Below are 22,057 nucleotides of genomic sequence, written 5' to 3'. Positions count from 1 at the left end.
ACAACCTTCCAAGACTGAATCATAAAAAGTGAAATTTGAATGACTAATCACTAGTAAAGAGAAAAACAAGCATCAAAAACTCCCAAGAATAAAAAAGCACAGGATCAGATGACTTCACAGGTCAAATTCTAGCAAATAGTCAAAGGTGATTTAAATCCTATTCTTCTCAAAATAGTTTTTTTAAAAAACTGAAGAGAAAGGAATACTTCCTGACATTTTACAAAGCCAGCATTCTGATACCAAAACCAGACAAAGAAAATTATAGACCATTATCTCAGATAACATAGACACAAAAAATCAACAAACTATTAGTAAACCAAACACAACAATACTTTAAAAGGATCATACACTATGATCAAGTGGGATTTATTCCATGTTTGCAAGGATGGTTCAACATTTGCAAATCAGTCAACATGATATGCCATATTAATAAAGTGAAGAATACAAATCATATGATCATCTCAATAAATGTAGGAAAAACATTAGGAATGGCCTAAGTTCCTGAATGTATAGTCAGAGGAAGGAATCCCAGGACTCTCAGGTAGAGGCAGAAGAACAAGGAGTCTGATGGAATGCCGTACCAGCAGGTGGCCTAAAGGGGAGGACATACTCTGTTCTTGTCTGTAACTGCTGTGGGCATATCCTACTCACCTGTGACACTGAGAATCACCCTGTCACTGCGCTGGACCCCCAGGCTATTGTCAGCCTCACAGGAGTAGTTGCCAGAATGTTCTGCAGTCAGAGAAAATTTGAAGACTGCTCTTCCAGAGGGAACTGAGCTGCTTCCAAGGGTGACATTCTCATGATAGAATTGGTACAAGATAGGGGGAGAGCCCCTTTGGGACTCACAGTGAAGCTCCACCACATCCCCCACCATAGCCTGCATCCTAGGAGATGTGAGGGTGAAGACAGGGCGAGATACTGGAACTGAAAGATACAAAAGAGGTGTCAGAGGACTCTGATGCTGTGCCAGAATCATAACCACACTCAAGAAGCCTGGTGGTGGTTTAGTCGCTAAGTTGTGTCTAACTCTTATGACCCCATGGACTGTAGCCTGACAGGCTCCTTTATCTGTGGGATTTTTTTAGGCAATAATACTGGAGAGCATTGCCAGTTCCTTCTCCAGGGGATCTTCCCAACCCAGGGATCAAACCCTGGTCTCCTGCATTGCAGGCAGATTCTTTACCAACTGAGCTACCAGGGAAGCCTAAATATGGATATATCGCTTGAACCATGAAGAGTAATCTTAGATGATTTTGCTTTCATCACTACTACTGTTTTCAGTTTGCTCTATAAGACATAAGGTGTCTTCAACTTTTGTCATCTTTGCCATTCATTAGCTTCTAAATCTTTACACCTCTATTCCTTTGCCTCCTTCCAAAGAGCTTCATGGCTAATTGACAAGCTAAACACTGACTTGTGAACTGAAGCTGAATAGAAAGAATCGAGAACTTACTTCTCAGTGTGACTCTGATCAGTTTACTGAGGATGGGACCGTGAATGTTGTCAGCTGCACAGTAGTATCTCCCAGCATCGCTCTCCTTCACAGTGAGTATCTGCAGCACTGCCGACAAGGAACGCTGGGTCTTTCTTCCCAAACTTCTTACTGTGCCCTCTCTGTGCCAGGAGAATGTGACAGTCCCTGTACCCTTGGCTACTGAGCAGATAAGGAGCAGGTTTTCTCCTTCAGTAAGCTGCCCCTCAGGGGGCTGGATCTCTAGAGTTACATCAGACACAGGGATTCCTGGGAGGACACAAGATGACACATGAAGATTCTCATGGCAGAAACTTCAGGATCAAGGAGAAGGCTGGTTCTGCCATGAATAAGTCAATAGCAGCAGACACAATAAGTAGGGGGCCAAAGTGAGCAACAGGGAATTAAGTGTGTGTGTTACTATAAAGGTAGCAAATACCCCTCCCACCACACACAACAGTTCCCATCCTTGGAGAATGCAGTGACGGGTTCTTGATCTTAAACCTAATATTGATAGCAGTCACATTTTATGGACACCTATACTTAAGGAATCTTTGTTGCACCAATGACCACAAAATGAGTAGTCTTACTTCTGTTCAAAAGAAACAGAATCCTGAGAATATTACTTCTATCCTAAAATTCAAACCCCTCTCCTATCCTTCAAGACTCTTCTCCATTCTCACCCCCATCTTCCCATGTATTTTTCTGATTACACCAGTTCATGTTTAATTTCCTCTTTTATTTTGGAATATGTTTAGGTCAACAAATGGAAGAAGCATAGGGACCTCTAAAGACTGCATGTGGTCATCTGTGCTTCTAATTATCTGTGGCTCTTGAGAGAACATATGCTGTATGGCTCTGTCACCCCCAAAGGGCTGGGGACCCAGCAATTGATCAACAATTGCTATTAACTGAGTTAGATGGAAGAGAATGTTCTAGGGACATTAGGCCAGTGTTGAACCTGAAGTGAGGATATCAGGATAGCAGAAACCTCCTCTTGGTTACGTTCACTGTCCCAGGGAGCAGGAAATGTCATTGCTCTGCTTTCATCTCCCCAGCTCTGACTCTGGAAGAGCAATTCCATAAATACTCACTCTGCACATATAACTGGGATCTCAAACTTCTTTTTCTGATAGGTGGAGTCACTGACTCTGCCTGGCACCAGTAAGACTCTGCATCTTCACTCCACACAGTGGGTAATTTGAGCTCTGGAGAGCTGCTCCAGCATTTCCCCAAAGCCTTGTCTTCTCTGAAGAAGCAGAATTGAAGCTGAATGTGTGACCTCTGTGGAGGGAGCCACGTCTCACATTTCAGGGTCACCGGGCTCCCCTCTGTGGGTGAGGAGGGGCTGGCTATCAGCATAGGAGGGGAAAACAGCTCTAGAGAGAAGAACAAACACAGTTCTCAGGGTAGCGCAGCTCAGGGATCCTGGAAAGACGCATATGAGCACTCAGCATCAGCCAGTAGAACACAAGGACCCAAGCGGGTGGAATCACCTCCCATCTCCCTCCTAGGACAGGAGGCACTTCATGAAATCCCTGATGATGAGCCACTCCCTAAATCATCACACACCGTTCCCCTGCTGAGTCCTATTACCCACAGAAGGGCAGCCGTTACCTTGAACTTGAATCATTAGATGTTTTGAAATTTCTTTATTCCATGTCCAAAAGCCTCTCACAAGAGCAGTACAATGATATTTGTCATTGTTCATGGAGACTGACTGTAGAGTGAAGCTTGATTGAATTTGTATTTCATTTCTGTAAAATCTTTTTTCTTTTGCTTCTTCTCTTGCCTGGCATCTGAGAACAACCTCATCTCCTTCAAAGACAGAGTGTGGAGCCTGAAGGATCAGCTTGTCTGCAAAGAGTAGAGGAATGCACTCAGTGTATTCCCTGATGCTTCTTTCTTCAAACTCTCATTTCTGCACATGAAGAAAGAGCTATGATCCTGTACACCTGAAAATACCCTCCATCAACATTTCTACATGGTCCCCAAACCCAGTTCTCCCTTATCCTAGGATAATGAACTCATTTCCAGAAAATGTCCTTAGGCAATCCCCATGCATATGGTTAAAAGAGGAATTTTATACCTCATCTTTCTTCTGACTTGAATCTGTTTTACCTGGTGATTTCTGACTTATACTTCTCTGTATGGAAAAGATGGACAAGACAGCATTCTGTCGCTGCCCTATCTCCTTATTTCCCCCCTGGGGTCAGTACATCAAATATCCTCATGCCTATTTACAATCTTATCTCAGCTCCCATCAGTTCCCCAGCCCTTAGACATACTGCCCAGGGGTTTAGTTTCAGAGACCACCCCCTTTCCTTTCTCACCAAATGAAAAATCCACATGTACGGGGTCACTGAGAGAAGATCTTTGGGTCTTGCATTTGTAATATCCAGTCTTGTGTATTTGGATCTCTTCAGACTTTTTATTCAACAAATTCTCATTATAATACCAATATATGTCTCCTTGAGCTGGAGAAAGGGAATCCCTGCACGTGAGAGTCACTTCGTCTTTGTGGAAGTTTGTGGACCATGGAGGGTTGAGGAGAAGGAAAGCTTTTGGAGTTACTCCTGAAGACGAAATAGGGAAGACAAAGGCAGGTGAAGGTGAATGGGAAGTAGGTGGAACATAGGGAAAGGCCCAGCTGCAACTATGAGTTTTTCTGGACTAATTCCTATTAGGGACAGGATTGGAAATGGAGCAATACCTCCATATTAACTTGGAGAAAAATACCTCATACAGAATCTGTTCTTTTTTTTTTTTTTTTTTTTTTGCCTAGTGGTGATGGGGGTATAGGTTCCTGGAATGGGCTCAGAAAAGTTCAGGAAATATAATTTATAGATGGATGAAGACTGAGCTATATTTGAGGGCCTGTAAGTGGGCTGATTCTGAAAGCTCTTGTCCTACACATTCTTGTCAAGGGAAAAGTGAGCCTGGGATGTATATACCTCAGAAGCAGTTTCTAGACTGAAAAACCAGTTCCTCCTTGGTTGTTAATATTTAATGAGCAAGATTTTTTTCACTTACAATTCTTTTAAACCTTGCTTAATTTTAGATTCTATGGGGAGGGCAATGTTTTTCAACTCTCCACCTAAGGTGAACATAATCAGCAATTGATACACGACACATGAAAAAAGATTAAACAAAGGGGCATGGACTGCTTGCATAATCATATATGTGTATATAATTGCAAATGACCAACGGGACCATAAATTGAAACAGTTCAGTGACATGAGTTTCTTTTGGAGATATATAAAGATTTGGCCATAGCATTTCCCTCTGTGAACAGGAGCTATTTCTGTGTTCTTTGATTGTGGCACCGGCTTGGACATACAGAGGGCGGGGTCTTAGGGAATACAGGAGATTAAATCCGAGGATCTTTAAACATCAGTTTCCTGCCTCTGTCATTCCTTCTGCAAACATTTTCTTCCCTTCTACACTATGGCATTCAGTAATAGGGAAAGAACTGAAGCCAGGAGAGATCAGAGGAGGGTTTGCTCACCCACTATCACAACAGGTGTGACCTCAGAGTAGCAACACCACTGATGCTGGCGCATTACCACAGGCCTCATTTATGGGGACAGGTAGTGCTGGCTGGGAGGACCAATGCCCAGAGACCGGGAGGAACAGAGAAAAGGGAAAACTGACCTGATTGATCTCTTCCAGGAGCTGTGAGGGAGCCAAGATTTAAAGATTAGCACAGAGCACAATTTTTCAAATCCTTTCACTTAGACAATCTGAGAAATGTTCCAATAACACAGCCACCACCACTCTTTTAGTTTTTCCTTCCCATTTCTTTGCCCCCATTCTATGATTCCCATAGTCCTCAAACAAACAAAAAAAGAATAGCCTGTAATTTGCTTTATAAATATGAATGACTTGTATCCACAACCTTGGCTCATCTCTTAGCAGCTTCATAGTTCATTCCTTCCCTCTCTTCTCTAGCCTGAACTCAGCAATGTAGAGAAGGGCTTGTAGAAATGATTTATTCTCCTCTCATTTCTTGGACATTGTTCCTCCTCCTTTTTTGATCTCTGGTTAAATTATGGCATCAAGTCTCAAGAAGGGAACCATATTTCTTAGTAGATCTTCCCTTACTCACCTAAATTTTGAAAATAATTATTTATGTGAGGGATATAGAGAGGTTTTGACAGAAAGAAACATCCAAACTTCCTACAAAATGAAAAAAAAAAAATTGGTTGAGGAACCAAGGATAATATAATTGATTTGCCATGCTGGTTGTATGCAGAGTCTTTTAGTTCTCCTGCAACCCAACTCTGCTCATTTTCCATCTCTTGTGTAAAGAAAAAAATGTTGCCTGCCATTCCAGTTTGTACAAGGATCAAGCTATTAGCCACCACAATTGCCCACAGTGTACTCTGCAGGAAGTTCAGGATAAAGAAAGACAGGAGACATTCTGTGCTTTGGATATATTGGCTCCTTAGATAGGATGCATATCTAAGGGAAATTTTCAAGTGACCCCAGATTCTTAAGTCTTCCCATACAGAGGAAAGCACTAAAATCATTGAGATTTCTCTTCCATGTGATTAGCAGTAACCTTTTGATGGTTGACTACATGTTTTTCCCACCGAAAAAGTTCATGTGTATGTTCTGGCTCCTGCCTTACTTCTTCAGACCAGTTCCTTGGAGCTGAGAGGCTGTCTTTTGGACTATAGTCCTCAGTAAGGTTGCAAATAAAACTTGACTCAAATTTTACATTGTGAGCTTCTCTTTCATTCAATGGTATTGGTGATCACAAAGGGATCCAGAGCAGACTTCATTCCTTTGCCTTAACTCTAGAAAGATCCGGAGCCCTGATACCAGCAAGGACTCTTGTGACCATTCTTCTCCTCTGCGAACTTAGACAAACTTGGACGAGTCCCTCCTGGCTCTCGGATCTCCCAATTATTGGTTGATGGTTCTGAGTTTTATTCTTTGATATATGACAGGGATCTAGCCTCTGCCTCCCCCAACCCCAGTTTAAAGGTACTGGGGGAGCCTGGTTGAAAGACACTGAGCGTTCTAGACTGGGTGAAATGAGGGGCATCAGAAAGTCAGCCCCCAACTAACACTCCAGCCTTGTTTATGTCCCTATGGAATTTATTCTTATAGGTACTTGCTTAATTGGAAATCAAAGGAAATCTTGTCCTAAAGTGGCCAAGATAGGCTTATTTTGACATTTCAAGACTGATTAGAAGAAAGTCAGCCTGATAAAACATGTTTTCAAAATTCTGACCTTAAAGGTTGTAATAAAGCCCTTCCAGGAGGAACTTGAATTTCTCTCCTTGTGCCTTTGAGAAGTAAATGTTATATCTGGACTTCTGAGGCATTTTATTCTGTGTTTTGAGGGCGAAGTCTCTGTCATGGGAAGGTACACATATGGTGTACATTTGGCAGGCAATTGAATCAACTGGGATTTCAAGCAGTCATTTTGTCTGGCTATGCCAGCTCTTGGGAAATTTGTTATAAAGAATACTAGCCCACATGAAAAGATGCTCAACATCACTCATTATCAGATAAATGCAAATCAAAACCACAATGAGGTACCATTTCACACCAGTCAGAATGGCTGCTATCCAAAAGTCTACAAACAATAAATGCTGGAAAGAGTGCGGAGAAAAGGGAACCCTCTTACACTGTTGGTGCGAATGCAAACTAGTACAGCCACTATGGAGAACAGTGTGGAGATTCCTTTAAAAACTGGAAATAGAACTGCCACACAACTGAGCAATCCCTCTGCTAGGCATACACACCAAGGAAACCAGAATTGAAAGAGACACATGTACCCCAATGTTCATCACAGCACTGTTTACAATAGCCAGGACATGGAAGCAACCTAGATGTCTATCAGCAGACAAATGGATAAGAAAGCTGTGGTACATATACACGATGGAATATTACTCAGCTATTTAAAATAATGCATTTGAATCAGTTGTAATGAGGTGGATGAAACTGGAGCCTATTATACAGAGCGAGGTAAGTCAGAAAGAAAAACACCAATACAGTATATTAACGCATATATACGGAATTTAGAAAGATGGTAACGATCACCCCATATGCAAGACAGCAAAAGAGACACAGATGTAAAGAACAGACTTTTAGATTCTGTGGGAGAAGGCAAGGGTGGGGTGATTTGAGAGAATAGCAATGAAATATATATAGCATGTGTATTATCATATGTAAAATAGACTGCCAGTCTAGGTTTGATACATGAGACAGGGTGCTCAGGGCTGGTGCACTGGGATGACCCTGAGGGATGGGATGTGGAGAGAGGTGGGAGGGAGGGTTAGGATGGGGAACACATGTACACTCGTGGCTGATTCATGTGAATGTATGGCAAAAACCACCACAATATTGTAAAGTAATTAGCCTCCAATTAAAAGAAAGAAAAAACAAAGAATCCTAGCCCATAAAGGGCCTTTGTCATTTCAATCTTTGCTGTGTCTACCCGTGCAACAAAGGCATTAATTTCTTAGGCTGTTTGGGGGAATAAACTTTCTGTATCTTATGAAAGCTGCATCCTTTGCATTCTCTTCTGAGAATGCCTCTTGTGTCTTATGGGTTTGAGTCAGTATTTAGATACTATTCAGGGCTTCTCCGGTGGCTCTAGTGGTAAAGAACCAACCTACCAATGCAGGAGATGTAAGAGATGAGGATTCAATTCCTAGGTCGGGAAGATTCCCCTGGAGGAGGGCATGGCAACCCACTCCAGTATTCTTGCCTGAAAAATCCCATGGACAGAGACGACTGGTGGGCTACAGTCCAGAGGGTCACAAACAGTCAGACACAACTGAAGCAACTCAGCATGCTCACGAGATACTATTCATCAACGACCAGACAATGGATTCTTATTTAAAGAACTTAAGGACAAACTTCTAAACTGGTAAATTTTTAGAGAGCTCTGAAATTAAAGAGCTATTCTATTGTTGCCTATGAAAAATACTACACATATGTAACAGCTAATCTTAAAAACTCCCTTAGTTTAGAGGAACAAACAAAAACTGTTTGGGGAAGCTTTATTTGTGGTCTCAGCTTCCCTTCAGTGAGCCTTAAAGATGCTAACAAAAAATTAGCTTAATTAATGTAAGTTAGGTAGATTAACAGAGAAATAAGAAACTGAGGGGAAAGTCAAGAGACTTCTAACAAGGTGGAAATTTTAAAAGGGCTTATCTCAACAGGATGGAAATCTTTAGATGGTTATTAGGAAATGAGATAAATAAAATAGATGCTGATGGGATTAAAACAAAGGTTTTGAGTTAACACTACCTGAGGTTGGATAGACCAAAGGGACACCCCAGTTGGTCCCTGCAACAGTGTAATTCACTCTACTTATCCCTGTTTTGAAACAAAATTTAAAGGCTGGAAGAAAATTACACTGAGATACCTGACTAGCATTTACTTGGGACAACAGTGAGATCAATTAATCAAGTTAAGACTGACAAAAGGGCCTGTGTCCCTGGGCTTGACCCCTCACTGGGGACCCAAAAACCTTTTACACACAAATGGATTAAATGGCCAGGGTGATAAAAAGGAAAGTTTCAGGACTCCTTTTAAGACCAAAACTTGTTGATGGGGTCCTGATGGAGGGAGGGTAAAGTTAAAGGTATAAGAGTTATACAACTGAAATGAAATCTTATAAAAACTGGAGTATTTGCATGAGCTTTCAATGAGATGATTACATCTCTTTCACCTAATTGTACTGTGGGATAGACATTACATCTCTGAGCAATGCTTCCCTTGTCTTGTATTATAAGATGGAGCATATACATCTGCCCCTTGGGCAGTATTAGTTAAACATACTAAAAGAAACCAATAGAGTTACCTGAGCCCACACAGTATAAAGTAAAAACTGGGGCTAATATTCAGGGACTAATAAAAGCAATAATTTTTTTATTTCTCTAGGATAGATTGCTATGTTTAACTTGTCAACTCATAAAGAGTGTCCTTATTGAATATCTTGTATACACTTTTGAAGACATAATAAATTGAATCTTAAAGTTCTAGAATATAGAACTCTTGACTTCCAGTTTAGCTGAATATCATCTTGTTGATATATTTAAAAAAAAGTAAATTAAAGAAAATATAGCTGGATATAGCTGGGCAAATCAACTTTTTAAAATCATTTGGGCAAAAAAAATAAAAATAAAATCATTTAGGCAGCAGACCAGTTCTTTGGGGAATTAAAAGCAACTGTCTTTGTCCCTCAAATGGCTACAAATCAGAAAATACAACTCAACAGTGACCTGAGACTGAGCCTAATTAAATCAATCAGGTTGAATCTGAAGCTGAAGAGGGGAAAAAAGGGAAAAAGAGACCTTTTAAAACTCAAACTGCTGGCACTCTTGCCTCCTGAGATGGCCCACACTCTGTAGAGTGTCTTTCTTTCAGGACTGCCTTCCTTGCCTTTTCAGATGGACTGTGTTCTGTCTGTGGAATATGTGTCTCTCTAAATAAATCCACTTTTTACCTGTCTAAAACAAAAACAAACAAAATAACTCAAGCTGCTGGAAAGTTTCTCTCACCCAAAATCTAATTAATGGCCTTCTTAAGGATTTATCAAGGACAGATACAAATCTCAAAGGCTTTTCCACAAATAGTAAAAAGCCTTCATCATCTGAGCAAAAAATTTTTACAACAATTGTTATTTATAAATTGGTACATTTGTATTGTAATACCTCATGACAAAGTTTTAAAATGAAGCTATGCAATCTCAGTTATGTCTTTACACATCTGTGAGCATGTCTGGTTAGAACTGGACATGCAACAACAGACTGGTTCCAAATCGGGTGTACATCAAGGCTGTATATTGTCACCCTGCTTATTTAACTTGTATGCAGAACGCATCATATGAAATGCCAGGCTGGATAAAGCACAGGATGGAATCAAGATTGCTGGGAGAAATATCAATAACCTCAGATACTCAGATGACACCACCCTTATGGCAGAAAATGAAGAACTAAAGAGCCTCTTGAGGAAAGTGAAAGAGAAGAGTGGAAAAAAAAAAAAAACATTCAGAAAACTAAGATCGTGGCATCTGGTCCCATCATTTCATGGCAAATAGATGGGAAACAATAGAAACAGTGAGAGACTTTATTTTGGGGGGCTCCAAAATCACTGTAGATGGTAACTGCAGCCATGAAATTAAAAAACTCTTGCTCCCTGGAAGTAAAGCTATGGTCAACCTAGACAGAGTATTAGAAAGCAGAGACATTTCTTTACCAACAAAGGTCACTCTAGTCAAAGTTATGGTTTTTCCAGTAGCTGTGTATGGGTGTGAGAGTTGGAGTATAAAGAAAGCTGAGCACTGAAGAATTGATGCTTTTGAACTATAGTGTTGGAGAAGACGCTTGAGAGTCCCTTCAACTGCAAGGAGATCCAACCAGTCCATCCTAAAGGGAATCAGTCCTGAATATTCATTGGAATGACTGATGTTGAAGCTGAAGCTCCAATATTTTGGCTACCTGATATGAAGAACTGACTCCCTGGAAAAGACCCTGATGTTGCAAAAGATTGAAGGCCGGAGGAGAAGGGGACAACAGAGGATGAGACGATTGAATGGCATCACCGACTTGATGGACATGAGTTTGAGAAAGCTCCGGGAGTTGGTGATGGTCAGCGGAGCCTGGCGTGCAGCAGTCCATGGGGTCGCAAAGAGTCAGACACAACTGAGCGACTGAACTGAATTAAGTATGTTATACAGATGATATATCTTTACCTTCAGATAATATTATCAAAATTAAATTTATAACAAATCTCTATCTAATAGACTTAAAAGTAGATACTTACAAATTAAATAGTTTTAAATGTTTTAGAAACTTACCCAAGTGAATTTAAAATTCACACAATCTGGGAAATATTTGATATTAAATTAATATTTGGTATTATATTCAAGTTTGTTTAATTAATACAGATATGTCTTACTTTTATTACACTTAGGTTTACTAAAATTCAAATAAGATCATATTATCTCTGTTATAAAATTTATCAGCAAGAAAAATAGCTTGGGATGATGGGTGACTTGGTCTCATGTCTAATAAAGTTTTCATGGGTAAGCTAAATAGAACTGTTGAAAACAGATTAATTTAATATTTACAAATGGGGTAAGAACTTTGAGGTGAACACTTAAGAAATAATTGTGTTTTATGGTACATCTACTTGAAAATATTTTTTCCAGATTTTTGATTTCTTAAAACTTTAGAATTTTTCTAAGTGAATTCAAATGAGGAAAATTTATTAAATATCAGATCATTTGCAAATAAAATAATGAAATATTAATTACTAAATATAGGCTTCATTTTACAGAGAAACTAAAGATACTTGGAACTATTAATAAAAATTTTGGTGCCACACTAAAAAATATCCTATAAAAAACACAAATTTTTAGGAATCATAAATAATATTTATGTTTTCCAATCTACAGAATGCTAATGTAAGAGACAGTTCATCATTTCTTACTTCTTAGTGTCTACTAGAAATTAAGGTACTTAAAAGTTAAGAATTCTAATTTATATATAATCTAAAGTACTAAAATTATTAAAGGCAATATCTTTGTGTAAAAGGAAAAGGATTAAAGAATGGACATTCATTTTGTTATGGGAAAAAACAGTCATTTTATTCCAGAGAGAAAGAAAGAAAGAAAAATCCCTGGGCAAAATCTGAAAGCAAAAAAGAAAGTTATAGAAGGTTTGTGGGAAACGAGCTTCTAAGAGTTTTGTGCATGGTCAGGACTGGCTAAGATTAAAATAAAATTTGAGTAAATAAATTTAAATATTAAAAGTAAGCTGGTACAAAGCTAGAATTTTTTTTTTTATGTTCAGAGAACAGTTTTTTTTGGAATATTGATCTGCTTTTGTTAATGGATTGTAAAGTTTCTTTACCTTCTAAGTAATTTGTTGTAACTTTCTGTCTGTATATGCCTTTAAAATCTTTTATTATCACTTTAGTTGGGTGAATAAGAATTGTTTCACAGTGACCTATGGTTCTACTTAACCAAATATTTTAAAAACCTTTTAATATCTTTGATGAACTTCTCAAGTCAAATTCCACATGAAGTTCTTTAGACTTCTAGCTAACTTTGAGATGTTTCAAAGTAAAGAGAGGTATTAAACTAATTAGGTTTGTTGGGTATGTTAAATTATTAATACATGGGAAATATTGTCAAATCAGTTCGGTTCAGTTCAGTCGCTCAGTCGTGTCCGACTCTTTGCGACCCCATGAATCGCAGCGCTAGGCCTCCCTGTCTATCACCAACTCCCGGAGTTTACGCAAACTCATGTCCATTGAGTCAGTGATGCCAACCAGCCGTCTCATCCTCTGTCGTCCCCTTCTCCTCCTGCCCCCAATCCCTCCCAGCATCAGGGTCTTTTCCAAATAAGTGGTGATAAAACTTCTTAGGTTTTATTATATGGATATATGTCATTAACATAGAGATTCCAAAAATTCTATGAAATTTCTAAAAATTTGATATATCCTGGTATAATGTTATTAGTCATCATTCTATTATCTCAAAATATTGTATGTCGCAAAATATTGTATATTCTTTGTCAGTTACATTGCAATCCGATATTTAACCATGCCATTTAAAATCTGTTGCCTCTTATAGACAGTCATTGTTTTACTCTGATGGTTTTACAAAATGAAGATCTTTAAGAAGATTCACAAAAAGGACTTTTTAACAAACAAGTTTTCTGAGACTTTTAGATCATACCACTGAACTGGGTAAGAAATTACAAAACAAACAAAATAAATGATAATTTCATCCAGATCAATAAGAATCAATTTATGGGACTGAAATAGCTAATATGCTGCTGTTGCTGCTAAGTCGCTTCAGTCGTGTCCGACTCTGTGCGACCCCAGAGACTGGAGTGGGTTGCCATTTCCTTCTCCAATGCTTGAAAGTGAAAAGTGATAGTGAAGTCGCTCAGTCGCGTTCAACTCTTAGTGACCCCATGGACTGCAGCACACCAGGCTCCTCCGTCCATTGGACTTTCCAGGCAAGAGTACTGGAGTGGGTTGCCATTTCCTTCTCCAATGCATGAAAGTGAAAAGTGAAAGTGAAGTCGTTCAGTCCTGTTCGACTCTTAGCGACCCCATGGACTGCAGCCCACAGGGATCGAACCTGCACCCCTTGCATTAGAAGTGTTGACTTCTAACCACTGGACTGCCAGGTAAGTCCCTATAATTTATATCTTTTTCTGAAGTATTGCTGACTTTTAATCCTTAGTTTTCTAGAAAACCTTTCCTTTAACACTATGACTTACAACCAATTGATAATGTATACCTTTGTAAACAAATATGAAACATTAATCTTTTTCTCTCTACCTGATCCTCCAGAATTTGGCTTTTCCAGCTGGGCCCCCTCTGGACTTTATGGCTTATTGTGATTCAGGTTATACCTCGTTATACAAATCATTTTAATCTGTTCTCTCTTTGTTGTTTTCAAACTACAAAGAGATGCTTTGTATCTCTTTCTGCTCTAGTCTGACCCTGTTAATGTTCCTAGCACTATTACTTATATTCTGTCTATTTTGTAAAATTGTTGTCTCTTGAATTACCTACCTAATGTGTGTAATGAAGCCTCCAACAAAATTAATGATGGCTAAAAGTCTTGAAGCAATGATTACACATATAACTCTATACAGAATAATTGTAATCGTGCAACTCTGGACATGGGAAAAAGTAACAAGAGAAAAACATTTCCTGGATCATAATAGATTAGTAAAATAGATGATCCAGAGAACTATAAGTTACTAACAGGGCCTAATCCAGATATAGTACATGAATGCCCTATCATGGAGATCTTTGCCTTAATTAGGAATAAGTATTCTTAGCACCATGGGATAAATCTATCATGAAATGCCTCCCAAACCTTGGTCAAATTTATGACCAACAAAGAGCACTGTAAGGAAAAAACTGTTGCTTGCTATTCCAGTTCTACAAGGATCAAGCCATTAGCTGCTGCGGTTGCCCACTGGCAGTAGGCTCCGAGGACAATTCAGGATGAAAAAAAAAAAAAAAAAACAGAGAACATTCTGTGCTTTAGATTTACTCATCCTTAGATAGTTAAGATGCATACTAAGAAAAAACAAATTCAAATGACTCGGCTTTTTCATCTTCCCATACATCGAAAAGCATTTAAATTGCTAACTTGAGATTCCTGTTCTTTGTGAATAGCAGTGATCTTTTGATGCTTGACTACATGTTTTTCCCAGAAAAAAGTTGATATATATCCTGGCTTCTGCCTTACTTCTTCAGAGCAGTTCCTCAGATCTATCTGAGAGGCTGCCTTCTGGTTGATGGTCCTCAGTAAGGTTCCCGAATAAACCTTAATTCACATTTACATTGTACATTTTTCTTTTGCTTGACACTTGCTATATGTCTCTGAACCCTGAGTGGGAGCAGAGGCAGAAGCTCCTTGGTTTTTCCCTGGCTGGTATTAGGAACAGAGGCCACTGTCCAGTCTAACCCATCTACTCACGCAGGATCAGCAGCAGCAGAAGCCACAGAAGCATGGGGAACTGGCGTGGCTGAGAGCAGGGCAAATCTGTCTCACCAAAGCTGGGCTTATTTCCCATCCACAAAGAAGACAGAAGGGAGGTACTCAGAGGAGATCTGCAAGAATCAGAAAAGGGGAAGTGAAAGAATCATATTTCACCTTGGGTTTTGAAAAATTAACACAGCTACCTTTTAAAATGTTGTTTGTATTTCAACCCCGGCAGCTGTGCATTTTCAGATGTTGATAGTCATCTTTCAACAGCTCAGCTCTTAGGAGAATTGTCTCCAAGGTTGTGCTGGGTTCTTTGGTCATGCTATGGATTTGCTAGTATTTAAATAACTTTTTTTTTCCATTTTTTAAAATGGAAAACCCTTCATTACCTTGAATTCATACAACTTTTGGTTCTGCATGAGGCTCCTAATATAGATTGTGATGTCCCACTATGATTTGTAGTGTGACTCACAAAGAATCAAAGTGTCAAAGCAGACATGAAAATCTTTTGACCTAATACACATTGGCATGAAGTTTTTGAAGAGGACTTTTTTTTTAATTCACAGACTAGCTAAAGGGTCTGTCCCTAAATTCCTCCTAGATCTAGGCAAATTAGGAGGTAAATGAACACGCATTAAATAAGAAACTGTTTTGTGCCCACCTCAGCCTATAACTGGGCTTCCCAGGTAGCACTGGTGGTAAAAAACACGCCTGCCAATGCAAGAGACATAAGAGACACAGGTTGAGTCCCTCTGTCAGGAAGATCTCCTGGAGGAAGGCATGATAACCCACTCCATGGAGTGTCGAATCCCATGGACAGAGGAGCCTGATGGCTGCAGTCCATGGGGTCTCAAAGGGTCAGACACAACTGAAGGGACTTAGCACATGCACACTCAGCCTATATAACCAGTGGTGTGGCTGCGCAGAAACTTGTGGTTCTGATTATGATCTCAAGACACCCTGTCGACTTAAAAAGAAAAAAAGCACAGTATGAAAATTGAGTTCAGCTTTACTGGGGGGCAAAATAAGGACTGCAGCCCAGGAGTCAGCATGTCAGATAGCTCTGAGAAACTTCTCCAAAGAGGCAGTGGGGAAAGGTCAGTATATATGTGATTTTGGTGAAGGGGGGATATCTACAATCAAGCATATATTTTCACAGAAGGTTTCTACTAGTCATGTGAAGCTTTCTGCTGGTCATAAGGAATAGTCATCGCCATGTGCTTTTCTAGATGTGAGCAGATCCAAGAATTAGGCTCATAAAATCGGCTCTTGAAAATACCTATCTGAAGACCTGTCCGGCCAGTCCCACCCGCATTGAGCACAGAGTGCCTCATTTCTGATCTCCACCCTGAACTCCTTTCAGAGGGTGTTGAAAATTGGCAGCTGCAGCAGCACACGATTTGATCCTCGTAGAGGTAGATGGCAAGTGCCAGTTTGTAGTTGACAACCCTCAGCAATAAGCACGAAGAAAGTTTGAAAAAGAAAAGTTTATTACTCACAGAATCCGGGAAAGCAATATGGCTCGCCTGAGGCTACACTATGAGGTCAAAGGCCTGGGGTTCTGCTTTTATTGACTGGAGGAGGGGGGGGAGGGGAGGGTGGAGCACAAGAAGAGAGAGCGGGGTGGGGGGCGGGAGGGGGGGAACCAAGCCCAGATTGTCAGTTATGAAAATCAATCAATGTCTCTAAAACTAGGAAGTCTGGGATTGGGGGATGGGCTTTCATGCTGCCTTCTTATCCAGTGGCTGGAAACATGTTTATTCAAAGCAGTTCTTAGAAGTGGATGCCTCAGCAAACAAAGCTTACGTTAGGCTTCTGCCTTACAAAGGAAAGACCAGGTGTTAGGCCTCATTCTGCAAAACTTCTGTTTTTAAAGCCAGAGCCCTAACCTTTCAATTGAAGAGGTCTCAGCTGCTTATTTCCTATCTCAGGCCTCTGTACCCTTTTTCCACAGCATTTATCGTAATTTGTAATTGTTTCCTCTGTTTTCTTGCTTGCTTTTATGTCTTTTCCTGAGCTAACATTTAAAGGCCCATGCTTATCTTACCCAACATTGTATCCCCTGTGCCTCTACCAATTCTCTCTTGCAGGGAGGCATTTAATAATTATTATTTAAAGAAACTATGAAAAACTCTAGACCAGGATTTCTTGACATTTATTTCATTAGCACATCCCAAAGGGTCTATTTAGATTTTTTTTTCCCCCTAACCACCTCCCTACTGTATGAAGCAATAGCACAGATATGCTGTATATCTTTATGTATTTATTATATACGCTTTATATATAAAAAATAAGATTTTTTTTTCACCTCTACAAGGACCAGTTTTTGCTGCCTTGAGGTTGATATCACCTCTGCTGGGAAAGTATGCTCTACACATAGAGACAGATGGTTCTCAGTAGGATAGAAAGTTATGGCCATTCAAAGACATTTTTATCTTAGAGAAATCTCTGATCAAGTTTCCCTTCTTTGAGGAGGTCATCCTGAGGCTACAAGGGAAAGAAGTTCTCTTTAAACAAATGTCTTTCTATGCTTTCCCCCCATGACAGTTACCAAATTTTGTTTTTCTGTATGTATTTATGTGATTGCATTGTTGAGGCAGTCCAAGTGCAGGTTGGAAAAGAATTTCTAGCCACAGAGTACTGCAGAAAGGAGTCAGTTTATTAAGAATAAAGAGCAGAGATAAAGTTGGGCACTGTGAGCACAGGGGGCCGACCTCCTGAAAGACCAGGGAGAGCAGACAGTTTTTATGGGTTAATAGCTAATTCTTATGGCCTCAAGTAAAAGAAAATTCCTGCTGGAAGGTTGGCATTACGTGATTGGTTGGGAGACTATAGGGTGTTTCCTGGAGTGGACATCTTTGCCTAACTAGGAGTCAGGAAGCTTGCTACTGATAATCAAGAGCTTTTGGGAACAGTTACAGTGGGTCTCAGTCAGCTTCAGAGATGACCTTGGGTTCTGCTTCTGTGGCCTTGCAAGACATCTCACCTGTGGCCTGGGGCAGGACTCAACATGTATGATGTTCCTTTCTCTCCTTAAACTATAGTATCACAGGAGCTGAAAAGAGTCTGGTGTGTTCTCCATCATGCTTGCTTTATTTTCCTTCTTCCCTTCTCTTCTTTCCTCCTTCCTGTCTTCCTCCCTTCCTTTCTTTTTCTATTATAGAAGAAACATGTTACATGATGTCTATCTTCTTAATGAATTTTTAATTATATGACACATTGTTTTTGACAATGGATGCAACAGTTATGCAGCAGGGCTCTAGAGCTTGGTCACTGGTAATAATTTTTGGCTAGTAGATATTAGTGAGGATCAGTATGGTATATCATTTGAAGAAATTCTTTAGATTCTTGGACTTACAACTAATATACTACAAAGAGATATACTTATGCTGAAAATGCTAAAAACACACCTTTATGAAAGTGTTGGTTAATAAAAGGTGCCTACTTTTATACTTCTAGTAAGCAGGTCAAGAAGCAACAGTTAGAACCTGGAACACTGGACTGGTTCCAAACAAAGAAAGGAGTATGTCAAGGCTGTTTATTGTCATCCTGCTTATTTAACTTATATGCAGAGTACATCATCTGAAATGCTGGGCTTGGTGAATCACAAGCTGGAATCAAGATTGCTGAGAGAAATATCAATAACCTCAGATATGCAGATGACACCACCCTTATGGTAGAAAGCAAAGAGGAACTAAAGAGCCTCTTGATGAGTGTGAAAGAGGAGAGTAAAAAAGCTGGCTTAAAACTCAACATTCAAAAAATGAAGATCATGCCATCTGGCCCCATCACTTCATGGCAAACAGATGGGGAAACAATGGAAACAGTGACAGACTTTATTTTCTTGGGCTCCAAAATCATTGCAAATGGTGACTGCAGCCATGAAATTAAAAGATGCTTGATCCTTGAGAGAAAAGCTGTGACCAACCTAGACAGCATGTGAAAAAGCAGACATTACTTTGCCGACAAAGGTCCATCTAGTCAAAGCTATGGTTTTTCCAGTAGTCATGTATGGATGTGAGAGTTGGATCACAAAGAAAGCCGAGTGCTGAAGAATTGATGTTTTTGAAGAAGACTCTCAAGAGTCCCTTGGATTGCAAGGAAATCAAACCAGTCCATCCTAAAGGAAATCAGTCCTGAATATTCATTGGAAGGACTGATGCTGAAGCTGAAACTCCAATACTTTGGCCACCTGATGCGGAGAACTGACTCATTAGAAAAGACCCTGATGCTGGGAAAGATTGAAGGCAAGAGGAGTAGGGGATGACGGAGGATGAGATGATTGGATGGCATTACCGACTCAATGGACATGAGTTTGAGCAAGCTCCAGGAGTTGGTGATGGATAGGGAAGCCTGGTGTGCTGCAGTCCTTGGGATCACAAAGAGTCAGACACAACTGCATGACTCAGCTGTGAGGTTGGGAGGCATGGATTGGAATTCATGTTGGTGAGTGTGTGGAAATGTTTCAAATATGGATGTAATATAAAAAAGAATAAAATACTGCCATTTGCAGTGACATGGATGGATCTGGAGAATACTACACTTAGTGAAATGTCTGACCAAGACAAATTATATCACTTATACATCTAATCTAAAAAATAATACAAAGTAATCTATACCAAACAAGAAAGAGAGGGAGGGAAGGATAAACTAGGAGTATGGGATTAACATATACAAACTATTATATATGAAATAGTTAAGCAATGAGTTTACTGTATAATATGGAAATTATATTCAATATCTGGTAATAATTTATAATGGAATATAATCTGCAAAACAAAGACAAATCACTGTGTAGTACACCTGAAATTAATGCAATATTGTAAACCAACTATACTTCAATTTAAAATATACATATGGTTCTAAAATTTTTGACAGTTCCTTTATTTAGAAGTGGAGTCTATACTCCCTCTCTTTGCATCCAGACAAGTTTGTTGGACACTGTTGTTGTTATTATTTAGTCAGTAAGTTGTGTCCGATTCTTTCAACCCCATGGACTGTAGCCCACCAGACTCCTCTGTCCATGGTATTTTCCAGGCAAGAAGACTGTAGTGGGTTGCCATTTTGTTCTCCAGGGGATATTCCTGACCCAGGGATTGAACCCATGTCTCCTGCATTGGCAGGCAGATTTTTTACCACTGAGCCACCTGGGAAGCCCTTGTTGGGCACTGTGCTCAACTGCCCAGTCATATCTGACTCTTTTTGACTCCATAGACTGTGGTCTGCCAGGCTCCTCTGTCCATGGGATTTTTCAGGCAAGAATACTGGTGTGGGTTTCCATGTCCTCCTCCAGGGGATCCTCCCCACCCAGAGATCAAATTGGCATCTCCTGCATTTCCAGTGAAATTGTGGTAGAAGTGATACTGGTAATTTTTTAATTAGTTGATGAGATGTTGTAGATTCACTATCACACGTTTTTTTTTTTTTTTTTTTTTTTGGAAGCCTAAGCCAACACACAAAAAGGCCTACCCTGAGGCCACCACAGTACCTGAGAATCCAGATCACATTTACATTCACTCTCTAATTGACTGTTCTGGTTGAGGTCCCAACCCATACCCAGCATCAACCACCAGCTATGTACGTGTAGATGGCCACTTATGATCTGTAAAATAAATTCATGAATACATAAAGGAGTCTCTGTTCTTGTAATGAGGAGGGTAACTGAAAAGAAATGGATAAGTAAAAGGGAAAATATTGTACTAAGTTGTTTTAATTTATTTAAATATAACTCCTTATTATATCCTACTCCATTGAGTATAAACTAATTTTGTCTATTGAAATTGTTAAATTACATTTAATAATTGGACTTTTTATTTAAAAGTCAAGCATGGAGGAATGTGTTAATGATTTTAGTCTCAAGTGACTACATGCAGGGGAAAATGACATATTGCAAAATTAGTAATATAGCAACATTGCCCACTGCATGGAACCTTAGAAAATTGTGAAGCATAAAAATAATTGAGCAAATTTTGGAAGGTTTTATTTTTTCTTTCTCTCTTTTTTTTTTTCAAATCCAATCTATATCGGTGATGAGCCCTGGAATCCTTGCCGGTACTATGCAGGAATGGTAAATATAAATTCATGTAATTTTATCTAAATATAGTGTGTACTTCTCGGGTTAGTGCAGAGAGAACAAAAGCAGTCAAACTTGGAATGAGCTCATTTTCTCCAACTCCTCCCACTTAGCCAACATCACCTAGATACTTCCACCTCTTTTCTTAAATTCCCATGTGTTACCAATAAAAAGTCATTGATTATAATACTATCCTTGTATCTGGGATTCCCTGATAGCTCAGTTGGTAAAGAATCCACCTACAATGCAGGAGACCCTGGTTCAATTCCTGGGTTGGGAGGATCCACTGGAGAAGAGTAGGCTATCCACTCCAGTATTCTTGGGCTTCCCTTGTGGCTCAGCTGGTAAAGAATCTGCCTGCAATGTGGGAGACCTGAGTTCCATCCCTGGTTGGAAAGGTCCCCTGGAGAAGGGAAAGGCTACCCACTCCAATATTCTGGCCTGGAGAATTCCATTGACTGTATAGTCCATGCGGTCGCAAAGAGTCGGACATGACTGAGCAACTTTCACTTTCGCTTTCCATATCCAGGGACCATCAACCCACCTGAGACAAAGAGTGGCACCAGTTCACTGAGCTGGACCCCCAGGGCTCCGTCAGCCTTATAGTAGTTTCCAGAATGTTTGGTGGTCAGGGAGAGATTGAGAAATGCTCCTCCAGAGGGTGCTAAGTTGTTCCCCAGATTGATGTCCTCATGATAAAGCCAGTACAGGACTGGGAGGATGTGGGAGCAGCTTCAAATCTTACAGCAAAGTTCCACCATATCCCCCAGGACAGTCTGGGTCCTGGGAACCCTGAGGGTGAGGACAGGACAAGATGATGGAATTAACAGACCTAAAGTGGGGCTATCAGAGAGGATTGGTGATACATTAGACTCACAAATTCCCATACCAGGATCTCAGCAAAGAGCCTGGCTCTCAGTCATTATGAATTCCTTCCATTCCCTCATTCCCACTAGCATTATCAGAAGCTGTTTCTGCAACAGTATCATTAGAAGTTTGGGGAAATATAATTCTGGAT

The 22,057-nt window shown here is 39.9% G+C and overlaps 1 protein-coding gene across 1 annotated transcript in view; it reads right to left on the bottom strand.

The window, feature by feature from the left end:
- Positions 1-5,143, bottom strand: part of LOC133239028 (Fc receptor-like protein 2) — a 33,510-nt gene extending 28,367 nt beyond the window's left edge. The window contains exons 1-5 of the mRNA XM_061402625.1: positions 5,129-5,143; positions 3,808-4,050; positions 3,092-3,331; positions 2,569-2,853; positions 1,457-1,744 (exon numbers count right to left, since the gene is read on the bottom strand). Of these exons, the coding sequence (XP_061258609.1) occupies positions 1,457-1,744; positions 2,569-2,853; positions 3,092-3,185 (667 nt within the window). The 5' untranslated portion in view covers positions 3,186-3,331; positions 3,808-4,050; positions 5,129-5,143. The remainder of the gene's footprint in view (positions 1-1,456; positions 1,745-2,568; positions 2,854-3,091; positions 3,332-3,807; positions 4,051-5,128) is intronic.
- Between the last annotated feature and the right edge of the window lie 16,914 nt (positions 5,144-22,057).

This window comes from Bos javanicus, chromosome 3 (assembly GCF_032452875.1).
Source record: "Bos javanicus breed banteng chromosome 3, ARS-OSU_banteng_1.0, whole genome shotgun sequence".
Taxonomy (NCBI): Eukaryota; Metazoa; Chordata; class Mammalia; order Artiodactyla; family Bovidae; genus Bos; species Bos javanicus.
Note: the sequence above shows the minus strand (reverse complement) of the source record. Positions and strands in the feature narration are given on the sequence as shown.